Source organism: Peromyscus eremicus, unplaced genomic scaffold (genome assembly GCF_949786415.1).
Source record: "Peromyscus eremicus unplaced genomic scaffold, PerEre_H2_v1 PerEre#2#chr22_unloc_1, whole genome shotgun sequence".
NCBI classification, from domain to species: Eukaryota; Metazoa; Chordata; class Mammalia; order Rodentia; family Cricetidae; genus Peromyscus; species Peromyscus eremicus.
Genome location: NW_026734286.1, coordinates 11,145,239 through 11,162,720, shown reverse-complemented (window position 1 = coordinate 11,162,720; position 17,482 = coordinate 11,145,239). Strand labels below are relative to the sequence as shown.

General features: G+C 55.5%; 2 protein-coding genes and 2 non-coding genes across 5 annotated transcripts; 2 read left to right on the top strand and 2 right to left on the bottom strand.

Annotated features, from left to right (window-relative positions):
* Positions 1 to 4,121: 4,121 nt before the first annotated feature.
* Trnaf-gaa (transfer RNA phenylalanine (anticodon GAA)) lies at positions 4,122 to 4,194 on the bottom strand. Its single transcript has one exon. It is a non-coding gene; the product is annotated as a tRNA-Phe (tRNA).
* A 121-nt stretch (positions 4,195 to 4,315) lies between these two features.
* On the top strand, positions 4,316 to 4,389 carry Trnan-guu (transfer RNA asparagine (anticodon GUU)). Its single transcript has one exon. It is a non-coding gene; the product is annotated as a tRNA-Asn (tRNA).
* An 84-nt stretch (positions 4,390 to 4,473) lies between these two features.
* On the top strand, positions 4,474 to 13,711 carry Ndufs7 (NADH:ubiquinone oxidoreductase core subunit S7). Its single transcript, XM_059252075.1, has 8 exons — positions 4,474 to 4,648; positions 7,959 to 7,995; positions 8,627 to 8,689; positions 8,942 to 9,071; positions 11,793 to 11,972; positions 12,043 to 12,089; positions 12,878 to 12,966; positions 13,557 to 13,711. The coding sequence occupies exons 1-8, from the start codon at positions 4,633 to 4,635 to the stop codon at positions 13,652 to 13,654; spliced, it is 660 nt and encodes a 219-aa protein (XP_059108058.1). The 5' UTR covers positions 4,474 to 4,632; the 3' UTR covers positions 13,655 to 13,711.
* An 886-nt stretch (positions 13,712 to 14,597) lies between these two features.
* On the bottom strand, positions 14,598 to 17,234 carry Gamt (guanidinoacetate N-methyltransferase). 2 transcript variants are annotated; one of them, XM_059251838.1, is made up of 6 exons: positions 17,006 to 17,232; positions 16,093 to 16,238; positions 15,930 to 15,993; positions 15,486 to 15,553; positions 15,275 to 15,385; positions 14,598 to 14,885 (listed from the first exon to the last, which is right to left on the bottom strand). In XM_059251838.1, the coding sequence occupies exons 1-6, from the start codon at positions 17,184 to 17,186 to the stop codon at positions 14,745 to 14,747; spliced, it is 711 nt and encodes a 236-aa protein (XP_059107821.1). In that variant the 5' UTR covers positions 17,187 to 17,232; the 3' UTR covers positions 14,598 to 14,744. The 2 variants fall into 2 exon arrangements, with proteins under 2 accessions (XP_059107821.1, XP_059107822.1); XM_059251839.1 differs by lacking the exon at positions 15,275 to 15,385 and having other exon boundaries at positions 17,006 to 17,234.
* Between the last annotated feature and the right edge of the window lie 248 nt (positions 17,235 to 17,482).

Below are 17,482 nucleotides of genomic sequence, written 5' to 3'. Positions count from 1 at the left end.
CTGGGGCTCTGGACCAAGTAGCCAAAAGACACCTGCGGGCAGGGACTCAGCTTCCTGTTGGCTTTGGAAGTGGGCCTGCCTGGGTCCATGTGGGGCACTGGCGGGGAATGTCGTGTCTCTGGGGTTTTCACTGGCTGCTCCTGACCACATGGCCTCACTGAACGGGCTTGCTCTGTCTCGGTTCAGAGGGTGGGCCTGGAGAAAACAGCACCCTGGCTCTGTCCTGGGTCCCAACACTGGCAGGCTGAGAGAGAGCTACAGCCCGTCACAGATTGAGGAAGGGCCTGCAGTGCCCCGCTTTGGGGACCTCTTAAAGCCCTGTGTCCTGTGGGTGATGATGGCCTGTGGCTCAGCTTGTCCTGAACCCTCATTTCCTCCACAGCTGGGGCCTGCCTTAGAGGGACCAAGAAATCAGATATCACTCAGTCACCCTGCCTTGTCACCGTCCCCATGTCCTCCATGGCTCATAAGTGCACTGTGACACCAGATAGGTCATTATCAGGGCAACCTAGGCCCTCTACTGTGACGGGCAGACCCACCAGCCAGGAATGCCCCAGTTGAAATGGACACATCCTCCTGCTTCCGCCCACAGTGTGCCGGGCTGGTCCTGAGGCCTCCTGCTTCTGCCCACAAGTGTGCCGGGCTGGTCCTGAGGCCTCCTGCTTCTGCCCACAGTGTGCCAGGCTGGTCCTAAGGCCTCCTGCTTCTGCCCACAAGTGTGCCGGGCTTGTCCTGCAGGTTGGTATCCTCCAACCCCATCCCTAGGCTCCCTGGTGCCATCTTCTGGTGTTTGCCACCTCCCATACCACAGGTACACGACCTGTGTCATCCTACACCCAGACCCTACATGATTTCCACTCAAATCCCCCCTGGGTGGCCAGCAGACAAAGGCCTGAGTAAGGAGGCTGACACCCAGGCACACTGGGAATGGACTGTCATTGATGCTGTGCCATGCTGAGAACATGGGAAGTGTCCCTAGATCCATCTCACCTGTCCGTCTGCATGGCCGCGTCCTTCCTCACCTCTTCCTGTCCCATCACACCCCCTTGCTGGCCCACAGCTGTTCATGGAGCCCCAGTCTGTCCTCTCCTTTCTGTGATGTCCTTGAAGCTCTGGATTCCTGAGCATTAATTACTCCATCCCTCTGACCCTGTCCATCCGCCAGGCAACCAGATACACTGACCAATCCTCTGCCAGCCACAGCTACAGGTTATTACCCAGAGCCTGGTCTGGTGACAGGAAGCAGCTTCACTCCTGGTTCCTGCAGATTGGGTCAGGGAGCAGCTTGGTCAAGAGAGGTCAGGCATGGAGCACATTGTAAGACAGGAGACTCCTGCAGTGATGAAGCAAATGAACATCTTACCCGCGCCCTGCCACCAAGCCATATCCCAGCCTTCTCTAAAATGTATCGCATTTAGTGTGTGTGTGTGTGTGTGTGTGTGGATGAGTGGGAGTGGGTATGTGTGTGCGAACTTGTGCATGAGTGTGTGTGTATGGTGTGTGTGTGTGAGACGGAGAGAGGACACCTCGGAGTCGGTTATCTTCCCCAATGTGGATCCAGGCTTGGGACTCAGTCAGGCCTGGTGGCCAGGGCCTCTGCTGGGCTATCTGTGGGGATCTCATTGTCGGCCCAAGTTTGCCTCAAACACCGAGTAGCATAAGGTGGCCTTGAACCCCCAGGAATCCTGCCTTACCACTCGGTCTCTCCCTTTCTTTTGACAAGGTCTCTACCGCCCTGGCTGTCCTGGATCTCACTCTAGACCAGGCTGGCCTCGAACTCACAGAGATCTGCCTGCTTCAGCCTTTCCAATGTCAGGATTCCAGTTGGGTGCCACCATACCCTCCTTGGCTCTTCCTCTTGGAAGCCATCCACTAATGCCATGCTGGGTACCCCATGACCTCATCTAACCCCAACACAAAAGGCCCACCTCAGATTACAGTCCACACAGGACTGTGGGTGCTGATTCCTCAGTACTTTTGGGGAGCCAGCATTGACAGGACACCTGGAGAGAGTGAGGGGACCCCGGTAGAGCCAGCCTCCAGATAACTGGGGCGTGCCTTATCAGGACACAAGCCGCTGTCACATAGAAGGTTTGGGTGTGGCTAGGCAGGACACCTGACTAGCATGCCCTGAGCTCCCGGGCTGGGGATCTAACACACAAATAAAATATTTAAACTATAATATGGCATGTAGTCAATTTTTGAGAAGGTTCCATAGGGTGCTGAGAAGGTATATTCCTTTGTGTTAGGGTGGAATGTTCTGTAGATATCTATCTAAAATCTTGTTAGAATATGGATTAGCCTACAGAAAAATGTCTGCCGTAAATCAAACTGTGAAGGGAAGATGGATAGGAATCTCACCTACACAACTTAATAAAACAGCTCTCTGAACAGATGAAGACAGGTCTCTTCTGTGTCCCGGAATCTAATCAATATTTATATGTATAATTCAGCTATTATTTGGCTTAAAAGGGCTTATTGGGAAATGTTATCATTTTTACTATTTTCTACAGAGAAAATATTTTACTGTTTAAAATAACCCTGGACTTTTAAATTATAACCTGTTTTTATGTTAAAAAAATATAATATGGCTCATTTGGCTATGGCCTACTTAAGACTCCTCTGAACTACCCTTGTAAATTTTCTGTAAATCTAAAATTCTAGATGGGCCCGGTAGGGTTGAGGCTGGAGGACTGCCATGAAGGCCAGCCTGGGCTACAGAGTAAAGCTCAGACTCAAAAGCAAAAGAACAAAAAAAAAAAAACAAAAAAAACTAAAAGATTTTCTCCAGGCCATAGCTCTCTCTCCTGACCATACCCAGCCTTGTAACACACACACACACACACACACACACACACACACACACACACACACACACACCCCATACCTCTGCCTGCCCCAGGGCTTGGGAGGACACTGTCACCTGGTAGGAACTCCGCAATGCCTAGGGTAGAGTCTTGGTTCCCCCATTTGTGAACTGGATAGAATTCTGTGCACAGAGCAGCTCTCCTGTTAATTTCGGCTTAGTGTTAAGGTTTATTTATGTTTGGTCATGTGTATTGCATGTGTATGTGGGAATGCCAGGCACAAGACAGTGGTACCCAGGCAGAGGACAACTTTCAGGAGTCAGCTCTCTCCTGCCACCTTGTGGGAGCCGGGGATCTGGCTCAGGTGGTCGGGCTTGGCAGCAAAGTGCTTTTATCCACCGAACCATCGTGCCAACCCTATTTATTATTTTTAGAGACGAGTCTCTTGTAGCCCCAGTGGGCCTTGAAATTGCCGTGCAGCCAAGAGCAATCTCCCCAGTGCTGGAATGACAGGTGTGCCACACCATGCCCCGTTTGTGGGGTGCTGGGGGTGGAATCCAGGGCCTCCGCATGAGAGTGGAGAGTCCTCTGTCCACTGAACTTCACCTTCCTAGATTTGATTCATTTTATTTCAATTTTTAAAAATTATTTTGTTTATTTATCTATTTATATTTTTCGAGACAGTGTCTCGCTGTGTAGCCCTGGAACTAGCCTGTAGACAGAGCAGGCTTCACACTCACAGAGCTCCGCCTGGCTCTGCCTCCTGAGTTCTGGGAATAAAGGCGTGCGCCACCACCGCCCGGTCTTTATTTTATTTTACGTGTGTGGGTGTCTTGGCTGCTTGCATGCCGGGTGCCTGAAGAGGTCAGAACAGGCATCAGAGCTCCTGGAACGGGAGTTCAAGACAGTTACTAGCTGGGAGTTGAGTCCCGGGTCCTTTCAAAAAAGGAATCAGTGCTCTTAACTGCTTGCTGAGGCATTTTTAAAAATGTTTTATTATTATTATTATTATTATTATTATTATTATTATTATTAATTATTTACTTTGACTTTTTAAGAGGAAGAACTTGACCTCGAGCCCATCTTCCTGCTTCTCAGCCGCGCTGGGAGGACAGGGGTGTGACGCCTCAGCCTGATATTTTTGGATTTCATAGTGAGTAATGGCTTTAGCTCTACCAATTTAAAGAATATTATATTGGTCTCCAACATCTAAAAATAATTTAAAAATTAAACTCTGGACTGGAAGAATTCAGCGTTGTGGGTCAAAACGAAGCAAAAATCTCAAAAAGACACGTTCAGAGAGTCAAAAAGCTCTGCCGAAACCCGGGATCGAACCAGGGACCTTTAGATCTTCAGTCTAACGCTCTCCCAACTGAGCTATTTCGGCTGCGTGTCAGACGTCGCTCATGCCCGGACTCCGCCCCGTGTGGAGTTACTTTGCGCAAGCGCACTACACAGTCCGCGCCGCGAGCCTTGTAGGACTGTACCAGATCCTCCTGAGCCATGCTGTCTCTGTGGCGCAATCGGTTAGCGCGTTCGGCTGTTAACCGAAAGGTTGGTGGTTCGAGCCCACCCAGGGACGCGCTCTTCCGCTTTTTATTTCCCTGAGACAGAAAAAAATGGAGCTGCTTGCTTTTGTGGCTGCTTCCTGTTTGTCACAGGAGCCCGGGGGCGCGCACTGGGCGGGCGCGCCCACAGGCAGTAGGCGCGTCGGAACGCCTCCTCTCCCCGGTCCCTGTTTCCGCTGGTGCCTATTTGGGCGAAGGACCAGACCGGAACGCTTAGGAGGACGGACCGCAGAGGTTGTCTGAAGGCCGAGGCCGAGATGGCGGCGCTGGCGGGTGAGTGAGGCCAGAGCTCGGGACAGCGGGGAAGTCTTGGGCTGCGAGCGCGGCTGCGGGGACCTTGGGTCCCAAGCGCCGGAGTGAGAGCCGTGGAGACCCCAGGGACCGACAGGTCGGGTGTCAGCCCTCAACAAGGTCTGGGTCTGGGGTCGGGCCGAAGTGCGCTCGGCTTCACTTCTCCCGTTCTGTCAACGATGAACCGTCTCCTGTTATTGCACAGATTATAGTCGGGGACACTGAGGCCTGCGTGTCTCCCAACCTCAGGAGATTGCAGGAGCCCGGCTCTCCACGCGGAGAGCGGGGCAGAGAGGGACCCAGGACACTCGGGCCACACGCCCGGGCTCTTCCACCTTCATCCGTCCCGGACAGCCAGGGCCGCTAGTATTGCAGATGTCTCGGTTTCCTTGTTGAAGCCTTGGTATCTTCCTCTTTATATACAGGGATTAAATTAGATGCAGTCTGGCTTACTCTACATACTGGCATAAGTGCCTTATCAGAAGGTCGCATCTCCTAGACGGTTGTTGCTTTGAGACAGGGTCTCAGGAAGCCAAGGTTGGCCTCACTGTGTATACTGAGGACAGATCTGAGGCCTCCACCTCTCCAGGCCTGGGATGGCAGGCGTGCACCAGCATGCCCATTTGTGCAGCACTAAGGAGGGAACTTAGGGCTTGGTACATGCTAGGCAAGGACTCTGCCAACGGAACTCCAGCTCCTGTTTTGAGACAGGATCTCATGGATGGGAAGCTGACCTTAAACTCCTGATCCTCCAGCCTCCACACACCCGACCCCAAGTGCTAGTATGATAGACTTGGACTTTTAGCTTGGTTTTGTGGGTTGTTTTCCTTTCCCTTTTTTTTTTTTTTTTTTTTTTTTGGTTGTTGGAGACAGGGTTTCTCTGTTTAAGAGTCCTTACGGTACTGGTTCTCCTTTATAGAGACCAGGCTGGCCTCGAACTGACAGAGACCTCTGCCTCCCGAGTGCTGGGATTAAAGGCTTGTGCCACCACGGCCTGGTGGTTTTGTTTTTCTTTAAGTGTGGCCTAGGGTTATATCAAACTCATGATGCTCCTGCCTCACTCTCCCATGCTGGGGTTATAGGCCCAGCTGTGATGTGGACACTATGAGGAGTGGAGGGCATGGATTTGTGGCATTGACTGTTGCTTCCTGAATTCACTCAGGACTGGCTGTGCGATTGCCAGTGAATAGTGAATAGAGCCTGTTACAGGTTGCTCTGTTTTGCTACCCACAGTCAGATTTGAAGGAGAAGCTAATTTTAATTAACACCTTAGGGGCAGCAAAGAGGATGTTTGTGGTAGAGCATTGTTTTGTTTTGTTTTTGTTTTTTTTTTTCGGTTTTTCGAGACAGGGTTTCTCTGTGTAGCTTTGCGCCTTTCCTGGAACTCACTTGGTAGCCCAGGCTGGCCTCGAACTCACAGAGATCCGCCTGGCTCTGCCTCCCAAGCGCTGGGATTAAAGGCGTGCGCCACCACTGCCCGGCATGGTAGAGCATTGTGAGGTACAGCTGTGATCCTAGCCCTGGAGAGGCAGGAAGCTGATGAACCCAGCCTGAGCTAGACACTGAGATCCCGCTTTAAAAGGACACTTTGGGATCCCTGTGAGTTCTAGGCCAGCCAAGGATACGTAGTAAGACCCTGAAAGAAAGAAAGAAAGAAAGAAAGAAAGAAAGAAAGAAAGAAAGAAAGAAAGAAAGAAAGAAAGAAAAGTTGGAAGAAGCGGAGGCCTGGGGATGTGTCCCAGTATTAAAGCACCCACTGAGCATGTTCCAGGCCCCATGTTTGATTCCCAGCATGACAGCACAAAAGTCTGCTCCAAGCCAGGCTTGGTGGTGCCTGCCTGCAGTTGTAGCTGCTCAGAAGGCTCTCTTGAGGTCAGAGTTCAGAGATAGCCTGGGCAACATAGAGAGATCCTGTGGCAATTAAAACCAAAGCCAGATGCTGGCACCTCCAACCACTTAGTAGGGCATTCACTTTGCTGGGAGTTTATTCAAAGCCTTAAATTTTCATATGGGGAAACCAAGGCCTGGTGTGTGCCCCTCAGACAGAATGTCTAGACGGAGCAGACATTTGCCTTTGGTCCAAGCAGTAGGCCATGGTCGTGACCTTGGGACAAAGTCGCCCCGAGCAACGTTGTAGTCAGAGTGAGGGGAGCTGAGGCAAGAGGGATAGCATGGGAAGCAGCTGTCAACCCAGCCCCTGGTCTTGGAGGCAGGGTATTCCCCAAATCATGGCGGGGGGCGGGGGGGGGGGGGGGCTATCTCAGTCCCACCTTTTATCATGCAGCGGCTGTCTCAGATGAGACCTCCTTTCCCCCTCCAAGACAGGGTCTCACTGCTTGGCCCTGGCTGACTGGAACTTGCTGTATACGCCAGGCTGGCCCTGAACTCACAGACCTCCACCTTCTGCTTCCTCAGTGCTGGGATTAAAGGCGTGAGCCTCCATGCCCAGCCCCAGATGACAGAAATTTACCCGATATTCCTGGAAGCTGGAGTCCAAGATCAGGGTGTCCCAGGGCTGAGGTTTCATGAGCTCATCTCCCCGTATCCTCATGAAGTTATTCTTGTATTAATCTCTGTGCCCCTCCCCACCCTGGGGGTGTGTGTCCTTCATGCTGTTTGGGTTTCTCCAGTGTGTAAGCCAGGCTGTCTTAGGATATGCAATCCCCCTTCTCAGCCTCCGAAGTGCTGGAATGCCACTTGTACTTCTTCAGATCTGGTTCACATCTGTCCACACAAAGAATATCCAGTCCTGCTTCTTCAGGGCACACCTTCGTGACCACTGGAAAGGCTCATGCAAACCATCCCATTCCGAGGTGCTGGGTGAAGGTGCCAGCATGCCTTTGGGGGATATAAGTCAGTGTAGGGTATAGCTCCATCCTGCCCTCAAAGCTGCCCCCATGCCTCTCTTCCTGCTTCCAGCTGCTCCTTTAAAAAGTGCCCCTGGCCGGGCGGTGGTGGCGGCTGCGGCGCACACTTTTAATCCCAGCCCTCGGGAAGGCCAGCCTGGGCTACAGAGTGAGTTCCAGGAAAGGCGCAAAGCTACACACAGAAACCCTGTCTCAAAAAACCAAAACCAAACAAACAAATATATAAAAAGTGCCCCTGGGTTGCATCCTGCTGTGTGCAAGTGTAGGACAGGTTATTCAGGAGCAGATGGGGTCCTGGCGCGGGAACAGCGAGGCATGGGAAGTGGAGGTGTGCTGGAGCCCTCCAGGGAAGGGCCAGGGCCCCGAACTGGACCCCTTCTGGGGACTAAACTGTTGAACCCAAGCCACTATGCTTCTCTCTCTAGCTCCTGGCCTGTTGTGTGTGCGGATCCTGCGCCTACGGTGAGTATGTGGTCTGGCTGCCAGGGAGCGGCGTGGAGCTGCAGGGCTTGGAGCCAGGAGGGTCCCTCAGGAGTGACCAGGGGAGGACTGCTTGGTGAAGGTTGCCCAGCAGGTTCAGTGAGGCTGCCTAGGTGTCCTCCTCACATTGTGTGTGGGGACTGTCTGGGAGGGCGATGACCAAGACAGGACAGCACTGTCCTCAGGCTCGGGGCCCTTATAGCTCACCCACTGCCTGTCCCAGCAAGGTGTTCCATGTGCCCTCCACCAGGACCTCCACAGGCCGGCTGCCTTGGAATAGAGCTGTGAAGGTCGCCAGCCCAGGGGAACTACCAGCTGTCCCCTGGGCTTCGAGCACAGCACCTCAGAACTGTCCTGGCTTGGACACTTGACAACCTGTTGACTAGCTGGTGTTTTCAGAAGCAAAGAGGCTCTGCTTATATCTGTGGAAGAGCAAGGCAGCCCGCGGACGGACGGGCAGGGCAGCCCGCGGACGGACGGGCAGGGCAGACTGCGGACGGACGGGCAGGGCAGCCCACAGACAACAGGGCAGCCGGAGCGGGTGGGGCGGTGGGCGGTTACAGCTGGTTTCGCTCTGGTCACCTCTCACTGCCGTTACTGTTTGCAGCTCCAGCATAGCCGCAGTGGCCCAGGTGCGCAGAGTCCATCAGAATGTGGCCACTGAGGGTCCGAGCAGGTAAGCCAGGCTTTGGGGAGAGGCTGGAGTGCGTCCTCCAGGGCCTCGACTGGGCGCTGCCTGCCCACCCTGGCCTGTGGCCCTGGCCTCTGGTCTTGCCTCCCTAGTGTGGCCGCTGCTCCTTTCTCTGTTGATAGGTCCTGGGACCCTGTGCCCACCCCTCCCGGGAAGCTGCTCCAGCTGGGCTCCCGGACAGGACACTGGGGTCACCTGGCTAAGTCTCCTCCATACCCACATGCTCTGTCCTTGTAGCACACAGTCTGCATTACCCAAGGCTGGAGCTGGAGCTGGAGCTGTGGTCTCCAAGCCCTCCCATCTTCCCAGAAGCCGGGCAGAGTATGTGGTGGCCAAGCTGGATGACCTCATCAACTGGGCGCGCCGGGTAAGTCCCCCTCCATCAGATCTGCAGCATCCTCAGGGTCTCCTGAGGCTCCTTCCTAAGAGCCTCGCCACCCCTTCAGCCACCACTCAGGATGACTAAGCCCTTCAGCAGGCCTTGCGTCTCTGTGTGTGTGTGTGTGTGTGTGTGTGTGTGTGTGTGTGTGTGTCTTTTTTTAGACAGGGTTTCTCTGTGAAGCCCTGGCTGTCCTGGAACTCACTCTGTAGCCCAGGCTGGCCTTGAACTCACAGAGATCCGCCTGCCTCTGCCTCCCGAGTGCTGGGATTGAAGGTGTGTGTGTCTTTTTAATATCACATCTCATATCTATTTTGCACGTGTGTGCATATGCATGCTTAGGCCCCGAGGCAGGCATGAGGAGGCCAGAGGACCACTTGCAGGAGTCGGTCCCTCCTTCCACCATGTGGGGCCCAGGGATCGAACTCAGGTTGTCGGGCTTGGTGGCAGATGGCTTTACTCACTGAGACATCAACCGCTGATAAAAATGCCTTTTTATTTATTTATTGTTTTTATTGAGACAGGGTCTCTACACAGCCCTGGCTGTCCTGGAACTTGCTCTGTAGACCAGGCTGGCCTCAAACAGAGATCTGCCTGCCTCTGCCTCCTGCGTGCTGAGATAAAAGCAGCCACCATTCCTGGCTTAAAAATTGCCTTTTAGTCGGGCAGTGGTGGTGCACGCCTTTAATCCCAGCACTCGGGAGACAGAGCCAGGCGGATCTCTGTGAGTTCAAGGCCAGCCTGGGCTACCAAGTGAGTTCCAGGAAAAGGCGCAAAGCTACACAGAGAAACCCTGTCTCGAAAAACAAAAAACAAAAAACAAAAAAAAAAAAAACAAAAAAAAAATTGCCTTTTAAAATCACCTCTGGGGCAGAGTCTGGGGAGCCCGAGGTCCTCAGCAAAGCTCACGGGATGGCCTCCCTCTCCATGTCTGTCCCCAGTGGTCCCTATGCTGTGATTGTTTTTACTTTTTGGCTCTTTGCTGTTTGGGGGGCCCACCACCCAGCTCCCAAATCACACATGGAGGCTTATTCCTAATTATTTTTTACCAAGTATATGGCCTTTCAGGGGAGGGGGAACCATTTATTTTATTTTGCTTTTTTTTTTTTGGTTTTTCGAGACAGGGTTTCTCTGTGTAGCTTTGTGCCTTTCCTGGAACTCACTTGGTAGTCCAGGCTGGCCTCGAACTCACAGAGATCCGCCTGCCTCTGCCTCCCGAGTGCTGGGATTAAAGGCGTGCGCCACCACCGCCCGGCTTATTTTGCTTTTTAAGACAAGGCCTCTCTTAGCCAGCTTTCCTTAACTTCAATTATCCTACCTTTTGCCTCTGGGCTTTTTCCTTTTCTTACTTCTGTGTATCTTACTTTCACTCTTACTCCGTGGCGGGTGGCTGGGTGGCTGGGTGGCTGGGTGGCTAGCCCCTAGTGTCCTTCTCCTTCTCTAGCTCCTAGATCTTCTCCCAGATTTCTCCTTCTATTTATTCTCTCTGCCTGCCAGCCCGCCTATCCCCTCTCCTGCCTCACTATTGGCCGCTCAGCTCTTCATTGGACCATCAGGTGTTTTAGACAGGCCCAGTCACACAGCTTCACAGAGTTAAACACATGCAACAGAAAAGAATGCAACACATCTTTGCATCATTAAACAGATGTTCCCAGCATGAACAAATCTACACATCTTAAAATAATATTCTGCAACACTACCCCATGTGTCCCTCTGGTGTCTAGTTCACAGTTGCTGGGCTCCCGTGCCTGGATGGGACAGCCCGAGCCTGACAATTGTCCATTGACCGCATGCCCTGGGCCTGCCTTGTTCTCCTGTGCCGGGCCTAGGACTCTACTATGCTAGAGCTTGAAGCTGCCAAGACAAGGTGCTCACTATAGTGTAGCTAGAGTTTTCCTGCCTGGCCCACAGTCAGGACAAATCTCTCTCACCTGCCAGTCCCACAGCTGCTCAAACCCGACCAAGTAAACACAGAGACTTATATTGGTTACAAACTGTATGGCTGTGGCAGGCTTCTTGCTAACTGTTCTTACAGCTTAAATTAATCCATTTCCATTAATCTATACCTTGCCACATGGCTCGTGGCTTACCAGGATCTTCACATGCGGCTTGTCATGGTGGCGGCTGGCAGTGTCTCTCTGACTCAGCCTTCTACTTCCCAGCTTTATTCTCCTCCTTGTCCCGCCTACACTTCCTGCCTAGCCAATGGCCAATCAGTGTTTTATTTATTGACAAATCAGCAACACATTTGCCATACAGAACATCCCACAGCACTGTAGGGGCCCCAGGATCTGTTGAAGGTGGGCACTTCCAGCCCAGACACCAATTTCACTCACATCTGCCAGGCCCCGGGCCACTGCTGGGTCTCAGGTGCAGGTACTGGGCAAGCTTAAGCACTAGTGGACAGAGGACACTGAGGGCAGCCAGCTAGTCCCAGGTGATTCCTGAGGGACAGTTGGGCCAATCCAGGGATGCCAAGAAGGGGATATTCCTGGTGGCCAGAGCAACAGCTAGGCCTAGATGCCACCCAGAGTCCTGGGCCTACAGCCGCCACTGGCCTCGTGTGGCTGCCGAGCACTCCAGTGTTCCTGTGCCCACAGGTGGAGGGTGTGTTGAGTTGGAAGCTGCCTTCCGAGGGTCCTGCTCAGTAGCATGCTCACTTGTGGAGGCACAGTACCTGGACACGCAGCTGACTGTCTCTGCCCTCAGAGCTCCTTGTGGCCTATGACCTTCGGCCTGGCGTGCTGTGCTGTGGAGATGATGCACATGGCTGCCCCACGCTACGACATGGACCGCTTTGGTGTGGTGTTCCGTGCCAGCCCGCGTCAGGCTGATGTGATGATTGTAGCTGGCACGCTTACCAACAAGATGGCCCCTGCACTCCGCAAGGTACACCTGGTGCCCTCGGCCCCTTCCACTACCCAGCCACCTGCAGACACCTGACCTGAGTGTCTTGTAGGTGTACGACCAGATGCCTGAGCCTCGATATGTGGTGTCCATGGGGAGGTGAGTGTGTGTTCGGCTGCCTAGGGGGGTAGGCCTACCCCAGTGCCCCACCGTCACATTCCTCCAGCTTGACTTGAATCGCTCCAGGCAGCCCCAGAGCCCCCTCTGTTTTTCCATCCCCCCCTTCCCGGCTTCTTCAGCAGCTGTGACTCGCTCAGCGTGTAATGAATGTGGGCATGGAGCCCAGGACCTTCTGCCCGCCAGGCAAGCGGCTCCACCACTCCTAGATTCCAGCCGCCGCTTGCTTTGTTGTGATGGAGGCTGTGGAGGAACCCTTGGAATCCCAATTGGCTGGGACACTAGATCCAGACAATCCAGTCTTTGAGTCTGGAGGCAGAGGCAGTCAGATCTCTGAGTTCGAGGCCAGCTTGAACTACACATTGAATTCCTGCTTCAAAAGATAGAAAAAGAGGGCCATGGTTGGGTTAGAGATTTACCCAACATGCGGGAACATGGGTTCCATCCCCAGAGCCAAGTAACCTGGGTACGGTGGCACGTGCCTGTTACACTCAAGGTCAGGTGCTGTGTAGTAATTGCAGACTTCTGTGAAGCCATCTTAGATCCCACAGACCCACCCCAGGTCTCTCAGCAGAAATGCTTTGGTTGAGGGCACTTTTCCATGTGTTTATCAGTGGCACTTGCATCCCACACGTCCCACGGAAGGTTCTGGAAGCCCCTTTTATTGCACCCAGTTCTTACCTGTGATGTAGGGTCTGGCCTGTCCCAGGGCCAGGGTGAGGGGCTGGGCTGGGCGGACATGCATCTCAACTGCTCACTATTCTCCCTAGCTGCGCCAACGGCGGTGGCTACTACCACTACTCCTACTCGGTTGTTCGAGGCTGTGACCGCATTGTGCCAGTGGACATCTATGTGCCAGGTGAGGTCGGCCACCCCACCACACCAGACATGGTCTCCGAGCTGAGAGCCAGCCTGGGTCCTGGAGGGCAGAGAGGCAGACATCATGTACCTGTTCTCTGTCCTGACCCCCAGGAGCACTGGGCACACTGGCCCCCTCTGCCGCCCTGGAGGGGTCTCGACTTAGCTGAGCTGCAGGTCCTTTTCGCAAGCCCAGTATGTCTTAGCTGTGTGCCCCTTGTCCTGCCCCCAGCGGGCTCTCTGCCAGCAGACTGCTGGGCAGCAGGGGCTGTGTGCCTGTAGGCTGCAGTCCTAAGGTCGCTGGCATTCCGAGGCTGGGGAAATTCAGCTGTCTCCCTGCCCTTGGCCCAAGACTCCTTGCCCATCTCCCTGACCCAGTGGTCCAGTTTCTGTAACTATTCCTGAGGTCCTGTCTGGTCACCAGAGCCACAGCCTGGGCCCTTTTCTGTGTGGAGCACAGACAGCTCAGGAGTGGAGTGGGTGTCAGGAGGCCCAGCACAGCAAGGACTCTGTCCCTCCAAAGCCAACCCCAGGGCACCCCAGGCATCCCCCATGTGGGCTGGTGGAGACCTCAGCTGTGTGTGTCCCCAGGCTGCCCGCCCACGGCCGAGGCTCTGCTCTACGGCATCCTGCAGCTGCAGCGGAAGATCAAGCGTGAGCAGAAGCTGAAGATCTGGTACCGCAAGTAGAGCCGCCGGGCCGAGCGCCAGCCCCGGATCCAGTGTGAATAAACCCACCCAAACCCAGTGTGTGCTGTGTGGACTGTGGCCTCTCGGGCAGCCTGAGGCGGAGGGGGTTGGGAGGCTGGTGGCCGCTCGGTCTCAATGGCTTCTCCGCTCAGACTGTGACCTCTGCCCTCTGTGCAGCTCAGGCCAGTCACCACCCATTTCCGGGCAAGTGAGGACAGTGGTCTCCTCTGACACATCCCTGGCCAGCTGTTTGCCCCGGGCGAAGGAAACGCGGCCTGATGGCCTGATACCCTCTGGTGTGGACATGAGCCTAGAGTCTGTTTTCATGACTCGGCCTCTGTGTCACGCAGATTTCCACTCTGCAGCTCTCAGCTGGCATTTCCAGCTGGCAGGCTGGGGTGGCACGCCATGGCGACCCAGGATATGGGAGGGGCAGGTGCTTGCCCAGTCCACGGGGAGTTTTTGTGTTTTTAGTTTTTGTTTTTGCTTTTTTTTTTTTTTTTTTTTTTTTGGTTTGGTTTGGTTTTTCGAGACAGGGTTTCTCTGTGTAGTTTTGGTGCCTGTCCTGTGTAGTCCTGGCTATACTGGAACTCACTCTGTAGACCAGGCTGGCCTTGAACTCACAGAGATCTGCCTGGCTCTGCCTCCCGAGTGCTGGGACTAAAGGCACCACCACAGCCTGGCATAGCGAAGATATTTTTAATGGGCAGGAAGGATATAGAATAGATTTTAAGATGTTGATTTCCACTAGAAAAGAAAGGAAGAAGGAGAGATTGGAAACAGACAGTGGTTGATTGGTCATGTCTGGGCAGGGCAGGGGACACTGGGCACCAGTGATGGACAAGCCCCATCTGCTGAGGCAGAGGCAGGTTCTGAACCAGATGTGTCTGTCCCCGACCTCCAGCTCACTGCTAAGCCACCAGTCCTCTTGATAGCATTTATTGTCTCCCTGAGCTCTGGGAAGGCAGCGGGGCCAGGCAGAGTGTCGCAGGGACTGCAGGGACTGCAGGGGGAGCTGAGGCTGCAGCCCACACTCCAGCCACCAAGGCACCCAAGAGGACATAGGCTCATTCCAGTCCTGGCCAGTTGCTCAGTGCTTGGTGACCAGGGGTGTGATCATCTGGGGGAAGGCGTAGTAACGGCAGTCTGCCGGCGGCACCAGTGCCATCACCTCTGTGCGGATGTTCTCTCTCCGGAAGCCTGCCTCCTGCAGGGCAGGTACCTGTGTCTCCTGTAGGGAGGGGCACAGGTCACCCCAGATCACATGGGACAGGACCCAGGTGTGGGTGCCAGGTAGCCTTGGACGCTAGTCCCAACAAGCATCCTCGCACAGGCCCACCGCCAGCCTCACGCAAGAGAGGCTCGTGGACCCCCAGCTGACTCCCGAGCCTATTGGCCAGGAGAGCATCAGTCCCTAAGATCACATGGTGTGCAGGTAGAGCAGTGAGCAGGGCTGTGCCAGCGCTGGGGGGCCATGGGAGCCTTGAACTAGTGAGGGAAAATCGTAACAGCTGACCCCCGAGGCCAGAGAGTCGAGTGGGGCCCTGTGTCACTCCTAAGGTCACTGCCAGGCCCTGGGGTAGGATGCCCCCCCCCCCGACTGCCATCAGGTGGTCGCACCTCAAACATGGTGGTGATGTCCGTGTACTTGGACTTCATGAGCTCCCCCCAGGACGTGAGGTTGCAGTAGGTGAGGACGCCCCCTGGCTTCAGCAAGCGGAAAGCGTGGTTCTGCAGAGAGGCCAGTGGATAGGGTAGGAGAGGGGCCGTGGGAAGAGCGGAAGGCATGTAGACGTCACACGCTCTGCCCACCCTGGCCCTACAGCCTCACCTTGATGAAGCTGAACTGGTGAGTGTGCCAGGTCTCCTCAGACAGTGGGTATGTGTCATACAAGATCCCTGCAGAGAGAGCACATGCCTGCCAGTCAGGGCAGACGGCCGTGCCCCACCTCCCCCGACGCAGCCACGGCTGCCCTCAGCAGTACTGCTGCTGTCTTGGTGTGGTCTGTCCCCGGTGCACACCGAAGGTGCCCTTGTTGGGGGAGAGGATGGGGGCACGTGCGTGTGGCAGTCGGAGGACAACCTGTAGGAGTTACTCCCTCCTTACACCATGTGCATCCTGGGAATCGAACTCAGGTCCTCATTCTTGGTGGCAAGCCCCACCAGGCTAAAGAGGGTATGGTTGGGCAGTGGTTGGCGTAGGCTGCCAAGACGGATCTGGAGGCCAGCACACTCCCTGGAGCTGGCCCCTTTGCCGGGCCCACAGAGCCCTCACCATCGAAATGGCCATCAGGTAGTGAAGGCGCCACCTCCTCCCACAGGCCTTTCAAGGGAACAACCTTGGAAAGGAAAGGGACAAGAGAGAAGGTTGGGGGTCGCATGGGTCCCCAGAATCGAGCCCTGGCTGGGGTTACTCCCAGCTGCCACCCCAGCGGTACCTTGTGTGGCTGTCGCAGGGCCCAGTCCTGTAGGCGCTGGAAGACCCCATCATTGCACTCAATAATCCAGTGTTCTTCTATGGGGGCCTGCTGCAGCCTGGAGGCCGCAATAGCCATACCAAAGCCCACTTCCAGGACACGACCCCCTACGAGTACAAAACACGTGACAGCTGCCTTGGCTGGGGGAGAGGGATGTGGAGGTGGGGCCTGGCTGCCAGTCACATGCCTCAAGGACAACTGGCCAGCAGGACCGTGTGGGTGGACAGAACAAAGTAACAGAGTAGTGTGGGCCCTGGACAGCTGCCAGTCAGAGTGGCTGGCCTGGGAGGCTGCGGACTGGCCCTAGGGAGCCCTGGACTCTGAGCCCCTGCCGACGCTGTTTGTGCTACGGCCCTTACCTGTGGAGTTAGCAAGGGCCAAGCCGGGCTCAGAGGCCTGCCACCTGCCACCCTCCACCCGTGTTTCGTTCTTCACTGGACACCAGGGCCCCATCTGCCCTGTTTAAGGCTGGGGCGCCCCCAACACCCATGGCCCTCTCTGACCAGACTACAGCACCTAGACAGCTGCCTCTCTGCTCAGTTTTCCCAAGCTATTCTTAGCCACAGACCGGGAGACTCCGGACCAGCCCAGCCCCACGCCCCTCCACTCTGTCCCTCGGTTCCACTCAGGGCTGTGGTCGGAAGACCCACCCTCCAACCCAGCCCCGGGGAGAAGAACTCTTCCCTCTGGAGAGGAAGTTTCAGTTCGGAGCAGGGGCCTCTGGCGTGCGCCCACACTTTGACAACACTTTCCCTTCCCGGCCAAAGTGGCCCCAGGGCAGCCCCACGCCCCAAGCAAGGAAACTGAGGCACGCAGCACGCATGGGAACTCCTGCACGCCTGAGCTGCAACCTCCGTTTCCTCGGGCGAGCTACCTCTGGAGGCGGCGGCCGCCGCCAGCGCATGCATGTAGGGGGTCTCCCAACGCTCCATCACCGGCTTGCCCAAGATCTGCAGGTGCGTGTCGGACGCGTCATAGGCCGCGGGAGCCGCGCGCCACGCGGGGCCGCAATCCTCGCCGGGCGCGAAGAGCGGGCTGGCGGCGGAGGAGCTCATGGTGAGGTTCTGCACAGCAGCAGGCCGAGAGGACGCGGCAGCCGAGCGGCAGGGGTGCAGGGGGAGGAGTGGGGCGGTGCCTGTGCGCCCAGAGGGAGTCCAGCCTTAGTGAGGGGCGAGTGGGCGGAGTCGGGGGCGGTGCCTGTGCGCCCAGAGGGAGTCCAGCCTTAGTGCGGGGCGGGTGGGCGGAGCCGGGGGCGGGGCCTGTGCGCCCAGAGGGAGTCTCGCCAAATGATGGACCGGGTGGGCGGAGCATGCTTGCGGGGCGAGGCTTACTGGCGGGGGCGGGGTGGGGT

What these genes read in the sequence shown, in the direction of transcription:
- Ndufs7 (XM_059252075.1), top strand. An exon ending in TCATCAACTGGGCGCGCCGG is followed by an intron (nt 9,072 to 11,792) that starts GTAAGTCCCCCT and finishes CTCTGCCCTCAG; the next exon opens with AGCTCCTTGTGGCCTATGAC. An exon ending in AGTGGACATCTATGTGCCAG is followed by an intron (nt 12,967 to 13,556) that starts GTGAGGTCGGCC and finishes GTGTGTCCCCAG; the next exon opens with GCTGCCCGCCCACGGCCGAG.
- Gamt (XM_059251838.1), bottom strand. Translation starts at nt 17,186, where the DNA reads ATGAGCTCCTCCGCCGCCAGCCCGCTCTTCGCGCCCGGCGAGGATTGC. An exon ending in CCCTGCGACAGCCACACAAG is followed by an intron (nt 15,994 to 16,092) that starts GTACCGCTGGGG and finishes TTCCTTTCCAAG; the next exon opens with GTTGTTCCCTTGAAAGGCCT. An exon ending in ACATCACCACCATGTTTGAG is followed by an intron (nt 14,886 to 15,274) that starts GTGCGACCACCT and finishes CCCTCCCTACAG; the next exon opens with GAGACACAGGTACCTGCCCT.